At 36.1% G+C, this 12,137-nt stretch overlaps 1 protein-coding gene across 4 annotated transcripts in view; it reads left to right on the top strand.

The window, feature by feature from the left end:
* The window catches only part of SLC38A11 (solute carrier family 38 member 11), a 60,609-nt gene that overhangs the window by 19,152 nt on the left and 29,320 nt on the right, over window positions 1-12,137 (top strand). For all 4 annotated transcript variants that reach the window (XM_032286582.1, XM_032286580.1, XM_032286581.1 and 1 more), the window contains one exon: window positions 175-254. In XM_032286582.1, coding sequence (XP_032142473.1) covers window positions 175-254 — 80 coding nt within the window. The remainder of the gene's footprint in view (window positions 1-174; window positions 255-12,137) is intronic.

The following is a 12,137-nucleotide window of genomic DNA, read 5'->3' as shown; positions in this document are numbered from 1 at the left end:
TAAGAAGTTACCTGCTTGACATTGTCAACACCAAGATGCAAGAATAACCTACTTAGGAATTAGGCAGAAAAATCTATGTGTAAATTTACCCAATTAAAAATGAGAAAGATTTAACATTCTAAATAAAATAATCTCTGTTCTAAATTAGCAACACCCTTGTGTTTTCTTTTACAGATCTCCCTCATCTCTACAGGTTTAACAACTCTGATTCTTGGAATTGTAATGGCGAGGGCAGTTTCATTGGGTCCGCACATGTAAGTTTTGTGGTTACATTTGTTAGTCTTTGGTTTATGGCCTTCACATAGATATTTATATGGCATAAATGCAGAAATATAAAGTAACCATGGTATCAGAAACATCATTTATGGTTAGTATTTGACAAAATGAGATAAAATAATTACAGGTAAGTAAACATGCATTTTTCATTTGGACCCTACAAGGCTGATAGAATTAAACGAGGTTTACCCATTATTTTAATGGGCAGCCCAAAGAATTAGAAAAAGAAAAGAATTTTGAATAGTTGAAAAGAGGAACAAAGTTTCACTAGCTTAGAGTGAAATGAGAAGAATAAGGGGCATAGTGGATGTTTTTATCCATCAATTAAAATGTGAACACTGAAAACCATCCTTTATTCTCTTCTGATTATTTTATTAATTATTTTGTGTTAACATACTCCATCATTTGTGAACTACTGATAACAACTGATAGTGCTAATTGTTTCTTTTTAATGTTATTATTTGGCCAGGTAAAATGTTGACAAATTGGTATCGGTTCCCCCAATTTTAAACATGTTACTCATTCATTAAATTTTATAGTGTGTGTACTGTCCATCTAAAATACACTGTTAATATGCTATGCTTATATAGTAGATTTCCCAGATACGAACTGGGCAATTTATAGTCACAGTCTCAAAAAAATGCTAGATTGAAATCAGCGTAGATTGGCTTTACATGCTGAATTGGGTTTCCACAATTCACAATAAATGTTAGCCGAATAAATAAATAATATATTAAGGAGTGTCCAGGGTACCCTAAATGTTTTCTCCAAACAAAACAAAGAAAAAATAATTCAGTATGTAATATCTAGCACAATGCAAGGAATACTAGATTTTTAATGAATGGCATCTGTAAGTAAAAACATAAAAGGAAACCTAATGTAGAGTCCTAATTGTTAACGCAGTGGCCAAGGTGATTTATCTTTTCTCATTGATTAATTGTTGCTCTGCAAAATTAATTCATTTTCCACTGATAGTCTTCTTAGTTTACCGGGAAAATACCAAAGTAAGTAAGTAAGTAAATAAATAAATAAAATAAGGCCTCAAGTTTATTGAGGAAAAAGCATGAAATATCTATGAAATATCCAGTCTAAGTGCATTTGATATAGCCTTTTCTTTCAAAAAAGCAAATGCCCATTTTGAAAGGATTGAAAAAAAGAAAGCATAAATACCTGTAATGTTTATATAAATCTTTTTCCTCAAATAACTTAATCCTGATTCATTTTTGTATTGGTCAACTCAGAATGTCATAACAAAGACACATAAACTGAGTAATGTTAAATGACAGTAATGTATTTTCTCATAGCTCTGGAGGCTGGAAGTTAGAGATCTGGGTGCCAGCATGGTAGTGTTCTGGTGAGGGACATCTTCCTGCCTTATTGAGGGCAGTCTTCCTGCTGTGTCCTCACATGGAAGAAAGACAGCAAGATCTCAGGTGTCTCTTTTTATAAGGGCACCAGTCCCATAGTGAGGGCCCCACTCTCCCTTCATGCACTTCTAACCCTAATTGTCTCTCAAGGTCTCCCAAAGACCTCAACTCCAAATGCCAGCACATTGAGAGTTAGGGCTTCAACATATAAATTTGGAGGGACACAATTCAATTCACAACATTAGTGGGTTTTTTGTTTTTGTTTTTCTTTTTTTTAGAGACAGGATCTCACTCCCTTGCCCAGGCTGGAGTGCAGTGGTGAAATCATAGCCTTGAACTCCTGGGCTCAAACAGTCCTCCTGCCTCAGCCTCCCATGTAGCTGGGACTGCAGGCATATGCCACCACACCCAGCTAATTTTTTATTTTGTTTTTTGTAGAGATGGAGTCTCACTAAGTTGCCCAGGCTGGCCTCAAACACCTGGCCTCAAATAACCCTCCTGTCTCAACTTCCCAAGGTGCTAGGATTAACAGGTGTGGGCCACCGTTTCTGACCTACACTAGTGGTTTTGAAATGCACCTGTTTCACTTCAATATGGCCCTTTATTCTTTCACTTTAGTAGACATTTACTGAGTTTCTATTGTTTCCAGTGATTGTGTTGTGCCTTGAGACAAACAGAGTAGAGAGAGGCCGGACTTAGCAAATTGTTCACAATCAACAATGGAGAAAGGGCATATTCTAATCACCCGCCCGCCACAAAAAAAAAAAAAGAGGAAGAAAAATAAATGACAGTACCAGGTAGTAAGTGCAAAGCAGAAAAATGAAAGAGAGGCAGAGACAGTGCCAAAGCAAAGGGTGCTTAATGATCTACCCTGATCAGGGAAAGTTTCCTGGAGAAAGAAAAAATATGACCTGTGTGTTTTAAAAGATGAATTGAAATTTTTCCAGATACATAGAGGGTAAAGGTATTACAGACTCAGGGAAAGGTATGTATAAAACGTATACTTAATTCTACTGATTAATATCATTTTGTGCATGTATGCACAAAAACATATACTTAACTCCACTGATATTAATTTAGTGTCTATTATGATGGTACCATATTTAGCTCTGGTTTTCAAAGCTGAATTCACAGTAACAGAAAGCTAATAAGTATATTAAACAGAATACAGTAAAGTATAATTTGGGCTAAAAGTTTTAATTGTGTAAGACCAAACTGTTTTAATTGATATGTTTTACTATAAAAAGTGTTTACAGGGAAAAAATAATTAGGTTATTATAAAAGATCTCATAGGTTTGGTAAATATAGTATTATGAGACAATAATGAAGGGAAAATATAGCTAAAGTAGAAATTAACCTAATCCTCAGTTGCACCATGGGAGAACAGTGTAAAGCAATGATCCTCAACACTTGTTTCACATAGAATTATCTGAGTAGCGTTAGAAAATACTGATGCCAGGGCCCCACCTGTAGAGATTATGAAGGAATTGAACTAGGGGCCAGGCAATTGGATTCATTATTTTCCTGCTGGGGATTCTATGAACAAAGATTCTAGAGCCTCTTGGTTTAAAGAGATTAAAATCATGAGAACATTTTTTTTTTAACTGACACATTGTTTCTAAAATTAAACCAGAGATTTTGTGTTATTTTAGTTACTGTTGTGTGATCATTTTTCATGATTCATTCTCCACTATTTTATTCAGTATTTTTTATGTGCAAAATGTCATGTGAAATACTGTCATGAATACACAGGGAAATAAAATATCTCTGTTTTCAAGGGGCTCACAGTTTAGTGAAGAAGACAAAGCTAGGCAAATGACTATCATATAGGCAGTGTACCTTGATACAGAGAAGAAAGGGCAGTCCGCTTCCTGGTAGGGCTTAAAGAACTGATTTTATGACCAAAGAGCTATTTAGGTCTGTTGTCAACAAAACGTGGCCTGTATCTGTCTGACCTTCCTTTAGTAGTGATACAATATTTTATCTGAGTCTTTGAAATTTAATAACAAGGATTATTTACTTAACTCTTTCAATATTTAGATGTTAAAGAGGTATGTTTTTTAATACTGTGCCACCTTTTATGTGTTTGATTACTACTGCAAACAACTTCTGTTCATCCTGATTTACAATCAGGCTAATCAAATCCCAAGTTCAGGAGTTGGCATGGTAGCTAGTCAGGCAGGCTTCTTTCTGAAAATATGACAGCAATGAATGCTTGTAATCCATAAAACATGAGAAATTCAATACCCCATGTGTGGTTTTCTTCATTTTCAGCTTAGATGAATGATCAGAAAACCTGCGGTTTTTTCCATAGGTCTTTTAAAGTGATGTTTGAGAAAGCTCTTTAAACCCACTATCAGAAAAGGCGAAGGTCTGTAATGGCTACTGGTGTTGACCTTGTTACTATGGAAACACCATTTTAGTGGTTATGTTTTAAAAATAAAACACAATTCAATTTCCTTTTCCATAATTTATAGGGCCATAAATTCTGCTTTTTGATATGATTTCAAATATCTCACAATCCAATGACTTTCAGGTTTTTTTGGAAATTACGTTCAGTTTTACTGTATTTTCTAAACTTTTGCTTTCTAAAAACTGAGGTGGCAAAGAAATTTAATTGCTTTTCAGAAAGCGTGCTGGTATAAAAATGCAGTAACAGTTCTCCCATTTTTTTTCTAACCAGAATCAAAGACATTATCACTGTGAAAGACCTTCATTCAATGCCTCACTAATAATTAATTATTCACATTCAGAATGGAAATTATAACATACAGTCCAAATTTACAGCTATTTTCCCCTCATATGACATCTTTCTTACAGCATTTTAATCGTGTGATATTCTAAACAAAATCCCAAAAAGTGAGTCTATACTTTCAATATGCATTTATGCATATAAAATGTGTCTTCCCCAAGGATCTCAATGCAATTTGTTTCCTTACACCTACAACGGATATTCTAACCCTGAAATTCTACAGTTTAATGCTACACATAAAGAACAAGAGATGGGGTTAAGAAAAGGATTTTTAAAAATGGGTAAAGACAGAGGAAGGTACATATTTAAGGAAAGAAATGATTCATTCTGACAAATATTAGCCATTGATCTTTTGTTTAAGTTCAGAGGTACATGTGCAGGTTTGTTATACAGGTAAACTTGTAACTTGGGGGTTTGTTGTACAGATTATTTCATCACTCGGGTATTAATCCTATTACCCATCAGTTATCTTTCCTGATCCTCTCCTTCCTCCCAAGTTCTACCCTCTGATATGTCCCAGTGTGTGTTGTTCCTCTCTCTGTGGCCACGTGTTCTGATCATTTAGCTCCCACTTATAAGTGAGAATAGGTGTTCTTTACTTCTCTGTTGCTGCATTAGTTTGCTAAGGATAATGTCTCCCAGCTCAATCCATGTTCTTGCAGGGGACATGATCTCATTCTTTTGTATGGCTGCATAGTATTTCATGGTGTACATGCACCACATTTTCTTCAGTCAGTCTGCCATTGATGGACATTTAGGTTGATTCCATGTCTTGCTATTGTGACCAGTGCTGTAATGAACATATGCATATACATGTTTTTATGATAAAACAATTTATATTCCTTTGGGTATATACTCAGTAATAAGATTGCTGGGCCAAATGCTAGTTCTGCTTTTTCAGATCTTTGAGGAACCACTACACTGTCTTCCACAATGGTTGAACTAATTTGCACTCCCACCAATGGTGTATGCATGTTCTTTTTTCTCTGCAATCTTCCCAGCAGCTGTCATTTATTGATTTTTTAGTAATATCCATTCTGACTGGTATGAGATGAAATCTCATTGTGCTTTTGGTTTGCATTTCTCTAACAATCAGTGATGAGCATTTTTCAGATGAATGTTGGCCACATGTGTGTCTTTTGAAGAGTGTCTGTTCATGTCCTTTGCCTACTTTTTAATGGTTTATTTTTTTTCTTGTATAATTGTTTAAGTCCCTTATAGATGCTATATATTAGACCTTTGTCAGATGCATAGTTTGCAGAAATTTACTCCTGTTCTGTAGGCTGCCTGTTCACTTTGTTGATTGTTTCTTTTGCTGTGCTGATGCTCTTTAGGTTGATTAGATCCTATTTGTCAATTTTTGCTTCTGTTGCAATTGCTTTTGGAATCTTCATCATGAAATATTTGCCCATTCCTGTGTCTAGAATGGTATTGCCTAGGTTGTCTTCCAGGGATTGTGTAGTTTTGAGTTTTACATTCAAGTCTTTAATCCATCTTGAGTTAATTTTTGTATATGGTGTAAGGAAGGGGTTCAGTTTCAGTCTTCTACATATGGCTAGTTATCCCAGCATCATTTATTGAATAAGGAGTCCTTTCACTATGGCTTCTTTTTGTCAGATTTGTCAAAGATCAGATAGCTGTAGCTGTGCAGCCTTATATCTGGGCTTTTTATTCTGTCCCATTGGTCTATGTGTTTGTTTTTGTACCAGAACCATGCTGTTTTTGTTACTGTAACCCTTCAGTGTAGTTTGAAGTTGGATAGTGTAGTGCCTCTAGTTTTGGTCTTTTTGCCTAGGATTACCTTGGTTATTTGAGCCTTTCTTTTTTTGTTTGTTTGGTTTTTTTTTTTTGGTACCATGTGAATTTTAAAATAATTTTTTTTTTCTAGTTCTGTGAAGAATGCCTTTGGTAGTTTAATAGAAATAACATTGAATCTGTAAATTGCTTTCGGCAGTATGGCCATTTTAATGCTATTGATTCTTCCTATCCGGGAGCATGGAAGTTTTCTTCCATTTGTTTGTGTCAGCCCTTTTTTTTTTTTTTATCAGTATTTTGTTGTTCTCCTTGTATAGATCTTTCACCTCCCTGCTTAGCTGTATTCCTAGGCATTTTTTGTGTGTGGCAATTGTGAATGGGATTGCCTTCCTGATTTGGCACTCTGCTTGAGTCCTGTTGGTATGTAGGAGTGCTAGTGATTTTTATACATTGATTTTCTATTCTGAGACTTTGCTAAAGTTCTTTATCAGCTTATCCTTTTTGGCTGAGACGATGGGGTTTTCTAGATATAGGATCATGTCATTTGCAAATAGGGATAGTTTGACTTCCCCTCTACTTATTTGCATACCCTTTCTTTCTTTCTCTTGTCTGATTGTTCTGGGCAGAACTTCCAGTATAAAGTTGAATAGGAGTGGTGAGACAGGGCATTCTTGTCTTATGCTGGTTTTTAAGGGGAATGCTTCCAGCTTTTGCCCCTTTAGTATGATGTTGACCGAGCTTTAGTCACAGATGGCTCTTATTTTGAGGTATGTTTATTCAATTCCTAATTTATTGAAAGTTTTTAACATGAAGGGGTGTTGAATTCTATAAAAAGCCTTTCTGGCATTTATTGAGATAATCATATGTTTTTTTTTCTTAATTTCGTTCTGTTTATGTGATGAATCACATTTACTGATTTGCATATATTGAACCAACCTTGCATCCCAGGGGTAAAGCCTACTTGAATGTGTTGGATAAGCATTTTGATGTGCTGCTGGATTTGGTTTGTCAATATTTTGTTGAGGATTTTTGCATTGATATCCCCCAAAGATATTGGCCTGAAGTTTGTTTTTTTTTGTTTTGTTTTTTGATGTTGTTGATGTTGTTTCTCTGCCAGATTTTGGTATCAAGATGATGTTGGTCTCATAGAATGAGTTAGGGAGGAGTCCATCCTCCTCAATTTTTTGGAACAGTTTCAGCGGGAATGGTACCAGCTCTTCTTTGTACAGCTGATATACTTCAGCTGTGAATCTCTCTGGTCCTGGGTGTTTTTGGTTGGTAGGCTATTTATTATTGATTCAGTTTCAGAGCTCATTATTGGTCTCTTCAGGGAATCAATTTCTTCCTGGTTCAATCTTGGGAGGGTATATGTGTCCAGGAATTTATCCATTTTTTCTAGAGTTTCTAGTTTACGTGCATAGAGGTGTTCATAATATTCTCTGATTGTTATTTGTATTTCTGCAGGCTCAGTGGTAATAGTCTCCTTGTCATTTCTAATTATATTTATTTGGCTCTTCTCTCTTTTCACCTTTATTAGTCTATCTATCTAGCTATCTTTTTTTTTTTTTTTATGTTTTTGAGCTTTAAAAAAACCAGCTCCTGGAGTCATTGATCTTTTGAATGTTTTTTGTGTCTCAAATTCTTCAGTTCAGGTCTGATTTCTTTTTTTCTTGTCTTTTACTAGTTTTGGGGTTGACTTTCTCTTGGTTCTTTAGTTCTTTTATTGTAATGTTAGGTTGTTAAATTGAGATATTTCTAACTTTTTGATGTGGAGCCACTGAATTTTTTGATGATGTATAAATTATCGTCCTTTATGTTGCAAATGTAAACAAGCACAGAACCTTAACTGGTTGAAGCAAAAGAGAATTTACTCCCTTAACTGTAAGTTCAAGATTAGTCCTATTTATCAGGTATGCTTGAATTTAAGAGCTCCATTGATGAAATCAGATATCATTTCTCTTTTATCATCTCTTGCCTGTGCTTTCTGTTTTGGCTTTAGTTTTTAAAAGCTTTTCTTCCTGACAAGATGGTAGCAGCAATCTCAACCTACATCAATTCAAGTTCAAGTCCATAGAAAGAGAAAGAATGTTCTCTTTGAAGGTACCTCCAACCTCACTCATAGAATTAGCTCTGATTGGCTTTAACAAAGATGTTTGATGATTACAGACCCTATCATCATAGCCTGTGTTGAGTTGTTTGTCTTTAGGTTACATGCCTGACCTGGATTTAGGGATAGAATGAACCCAACTAAAGCACCTGAAATAAAAATGGGGAAAAGGATGTCCCAAAGGACAGTGATGCCAGCAGAAGTGGGAGTAACCTTTGCAGGGTGCAAACTACAGATGTCCACTTCAGGTGATGAGAGTTTCAATCAAATGGTATGGGTAGAAGCCAGGTTAGAGAAAATTAAGACATAAGCGAGTGATAGGAAAGTGAATTTGGGGTATTCTTCCTCCTATTTTTCCCCTTCCCTGTCCTTCTCTTCTTTTTTTGTGAATAACATCTATGAATGAAAGTGACATGGCAAAACAGTGACTTCAGAGAGTAAGAGCTCTAAAAAATACCTACTTTATCATGGGATATATTGAACATGTGACATGGGCCAAGCGAAAACATAGAACCCAAAGTCCTCCGTGAGATGATGAAAGGCTGGACTTCAAGATATAGTTAGGGTGATCTTGCAGAGGAGCTAAAATACTTTGTCCTTTTGAAACAATAGGATAAGAATATAAGGAGCAAATTATGAACGAATTCTGAAGATCAGTGAAGGGAATTTGAGTATTCATGCCTGATAACCTATATTTTTTCAAAGATGAGATGATTATCTGAGAGTGTGGTAAATAGAAGTAGGTTCAGAACGTGAATATTCTGGTTGGTTAAATTTCCTCTTGGTTTCACCATAGGAAGTGAGAAGGGATTTACACATAGGAATAAAATCTTAATGTGTTTGTTAAATTATCTTTATAGTTATCTTCTGTGTGTGTGTGTGTTTTTTTGTATGTGTATTTTCTGCCTCTCACTATATTGGAAGTACAGTGAGAAGAGAAATTACAATTGTTTTGTTCACACTTTATACCCATTACTCAGCAACGTGACTAACAAAGGAATTAGAACTCATCAAAGAATTGCTGAATCATCAATTGGATGCATGAATGAATCCATGTGCCTTCTCGTTTTAGTCCATTCAACTTGGGGATTAACTGACCAAAATTTTGAAGTAATGAGACAATAAAACATTGTCTTGAGACAAATAAAAATTTCATACAAACACTGTCAAAGAAAATTTGCCTAAGGCTCCTTCCATACTAGTAAAATTTGCTAACTAATTTGATAACTAAAATGCTATTTGACTCCAGGCTCTGCAGCACTCACTGTTAAAGCTAGTGGTATGTTTTACCAGGAAGCTTGCCTGCATGAAAGATGCATAGAACAATTGCTTTACCTGAGTCTACATAAAAATAGGAAGGACATTTGCAAGACAATATCTGCTCAGGGAGGATTAGTCCAGTCACTGTGTTAGCGGAGCTGGAGGAACAGCCTAGACTGCTCAATATTAAGCACTTATTTCACCTACCATTAGTTATTCTTATAAATAGATGCCTTAGTGGGATTTACCACCTGTCTGTTATTCTAATTAGAAGCCAGACTGGTCTGGTTTCTGGTACAGATTCACAACCAAATAGCAAAAATAGAAAGAAAAAGGGAACCTGTTCTTTGAGCCAATAACATTTTATTAAATGTCTAACTGATGCCAGTCACTCTTCGAGGTACTGGGACTGTAAGATGAAGAAAGCACAGTCCTTGTCCTCAGATCCCTATAGTTTGTGGAACAAACTTATGAAAGACAATCTCAGCATAATAAGTAATAAAATTATGAGTAAGTGCGATGGAAACAGAGGAAGGGCCCTTAGCCCAACCTATGCAGGCAGGTAATATTACAGGATAAGAAAATACATGGGTTTTGCTTTAAAAAATAAACACGCATTAGTTGCATCAAAAAGGGACACAGGGAATGGGTAGTTTGTTAGGGACAGGTTGGAAGATATTGTTGGGAGAAATGTGTGTGACCCAGAGATGGGATACATATACTGTAACAGCAGATGGAGCTTGAGGTTCTAACATTAGGAAGAAGTTGGAGAAGATGAATACTTTGCCATTCACTGGGGGAACTACCATATAAATTAAAGGCCTTCCTTTGACAATTTTCTCCAAAACTCTTTTTTCACATTGCTTCTCAAATGCATTTTATCATAGTTTTAACAAGTGTCATATCTCCAAATTATCTCTTTTGAAAAACTGCTGAAGATGGTCCTGTTCTTAGTCTCTTTGCGTTACAATAACAAAATACCACAGACTGGGTAATTTACAAAGAACAGAAATTTGTTTGTCACAGTTCTGGAGGCTGGGGAGTCCAAGATGAAGGCACTGGCATTTGGTGTCTGGCAAGGGCTACTCTCTCTGCTCCCAAGATGACACCTTGAACTCTGCTTCCTCTGGAGGGTACAAATGCTACATCCTCACATGGAGGAAGGGATGGAAGAACCAAAAGAGACTGAATTCACTTCCTCAAGCACTTTTATAAGGATGCTAATTTTATCCATGAGGGTTCTGCCCTAATGGCCTAATTACTTCCTAAAGTCCGCACATTTTAACTTTGTTTCACTGAGGATTAAGTTTCAACATGAATTTTAGAGGAAATGCAAACATTCAAACCATAGCACCCACTGATCCTGACTTCCCCATCACCACAAGCTATATAGCTTCTGCATTTAGAAAGTAACTAGGATGTTGGTGATTCTGAGCTGAAAGTTGTGCCAGCATATAAAAGGAAATGAGCCTAGAGAGTTTGGCAGCGACCAAGATGAAGGAAAGTTTTACATGTGGTGGTGAGAAACTTGAATTTGTTCTTTAGTTGATGGGGTATTGAAAGTTCTTAAACAGGTGAGTAACTAGATCAAGTCTCAGTTTTAATTGAGCTTCTCTTGCAGTGGAGGCAAGGACAGATGGGAGTGTAAAGACCTGGAAGGAGGCTATCTATAGCAAGCCAAGCACCCAGGCAAAAGGATTCCATTTGCCAATGGAAATGATATGAGGATAAGACTGGTAGTGAAGAGGAGGGGAAATTCAAGTAATTTTAAGCTGGTAAAATCAGAACTTACTAACTGATTGAATGAAGGCACTAAGAGTACAGGAGTTACTTAGGGTGATGGCAAAGTTTCCAGCTTAGAGAACTATATGGGTAGATGGTCCAGAACTCACTGCCAAAGGAAGAAAATGGAAGAGTCTGCCAGCAAACTACATTTATTAAATGCCTACTGGGTAAGTCGCTCTTCTAGATATTGGGGCTACTAAGACAATATATCACGTAGCTTTTCCAGAGGTCTCTTACAGCTTAATTGAACGTCGGGTATGGCAAAATCACATACAGGGGTCTACCTTCTTTTAAGTTATTTATCAGGATAGGAGGGGAAGATGATTTGGAAAAAAATATAGTACATTTTCAATATTTTATATCCTTATTTTGTGAGATCCTTGAGGGAAGAGGAATAGGAGTCCCCCAAACATTTGGAAATGCAAGTCTGGATCTTGGGGAGGGTGTTATGGACGAAACTGTACAGGGACTGCATATAAGGTAAAGAGAGGCACAGTCCAAGCAGAAACCCAATGACAAAGAATTATCTGGACATCACATCTGAAATTACGTTTATTTTTAATTTAAATTTACATGGTATTTTAGTCCTGTTTTATGAAAAAGCACAAGGAACCAAAGAGACACCCATAATTCTGACAAGTATTCATTATATTAAAAAAGTAAAATCCTGCCCCCTCCCACCCATACCCTGCCCTTTTAATCTAATCCCTTAGAAGTAAACAGTTAATACCAATTTTAGAGTTCACAGAGGAATGAGAGACAACCCAGTAGGTGACAGAATGAGATTCAAATGAGACTAGTGTCTCAAATGGCAAAAATGAAGTATTTGTGATGT

The sequence above is a fragment of the Sapajus apella genome, unplaced genomic scaffold (genome assembly GCF_009761245.1).
Source record: "Sapajus apella isolate SASKATOON/1434 unplaced genomic scaffold, GSC_monkey_1.0 scaffold18, whole genome shotgun sequence".
Classification (NCBI taxonomy): domain Eukaryota; kingdom Metazoa; phylum Chordata; class Mammalia; order Primates; family Cebidae; genus Sapajus; species Sapajus apella.
The sequence above is the reverse complement of the archived record's forward strand: the minus strand, read 5'-3'. Positions and strand labels throughout refer to the sequence as shown.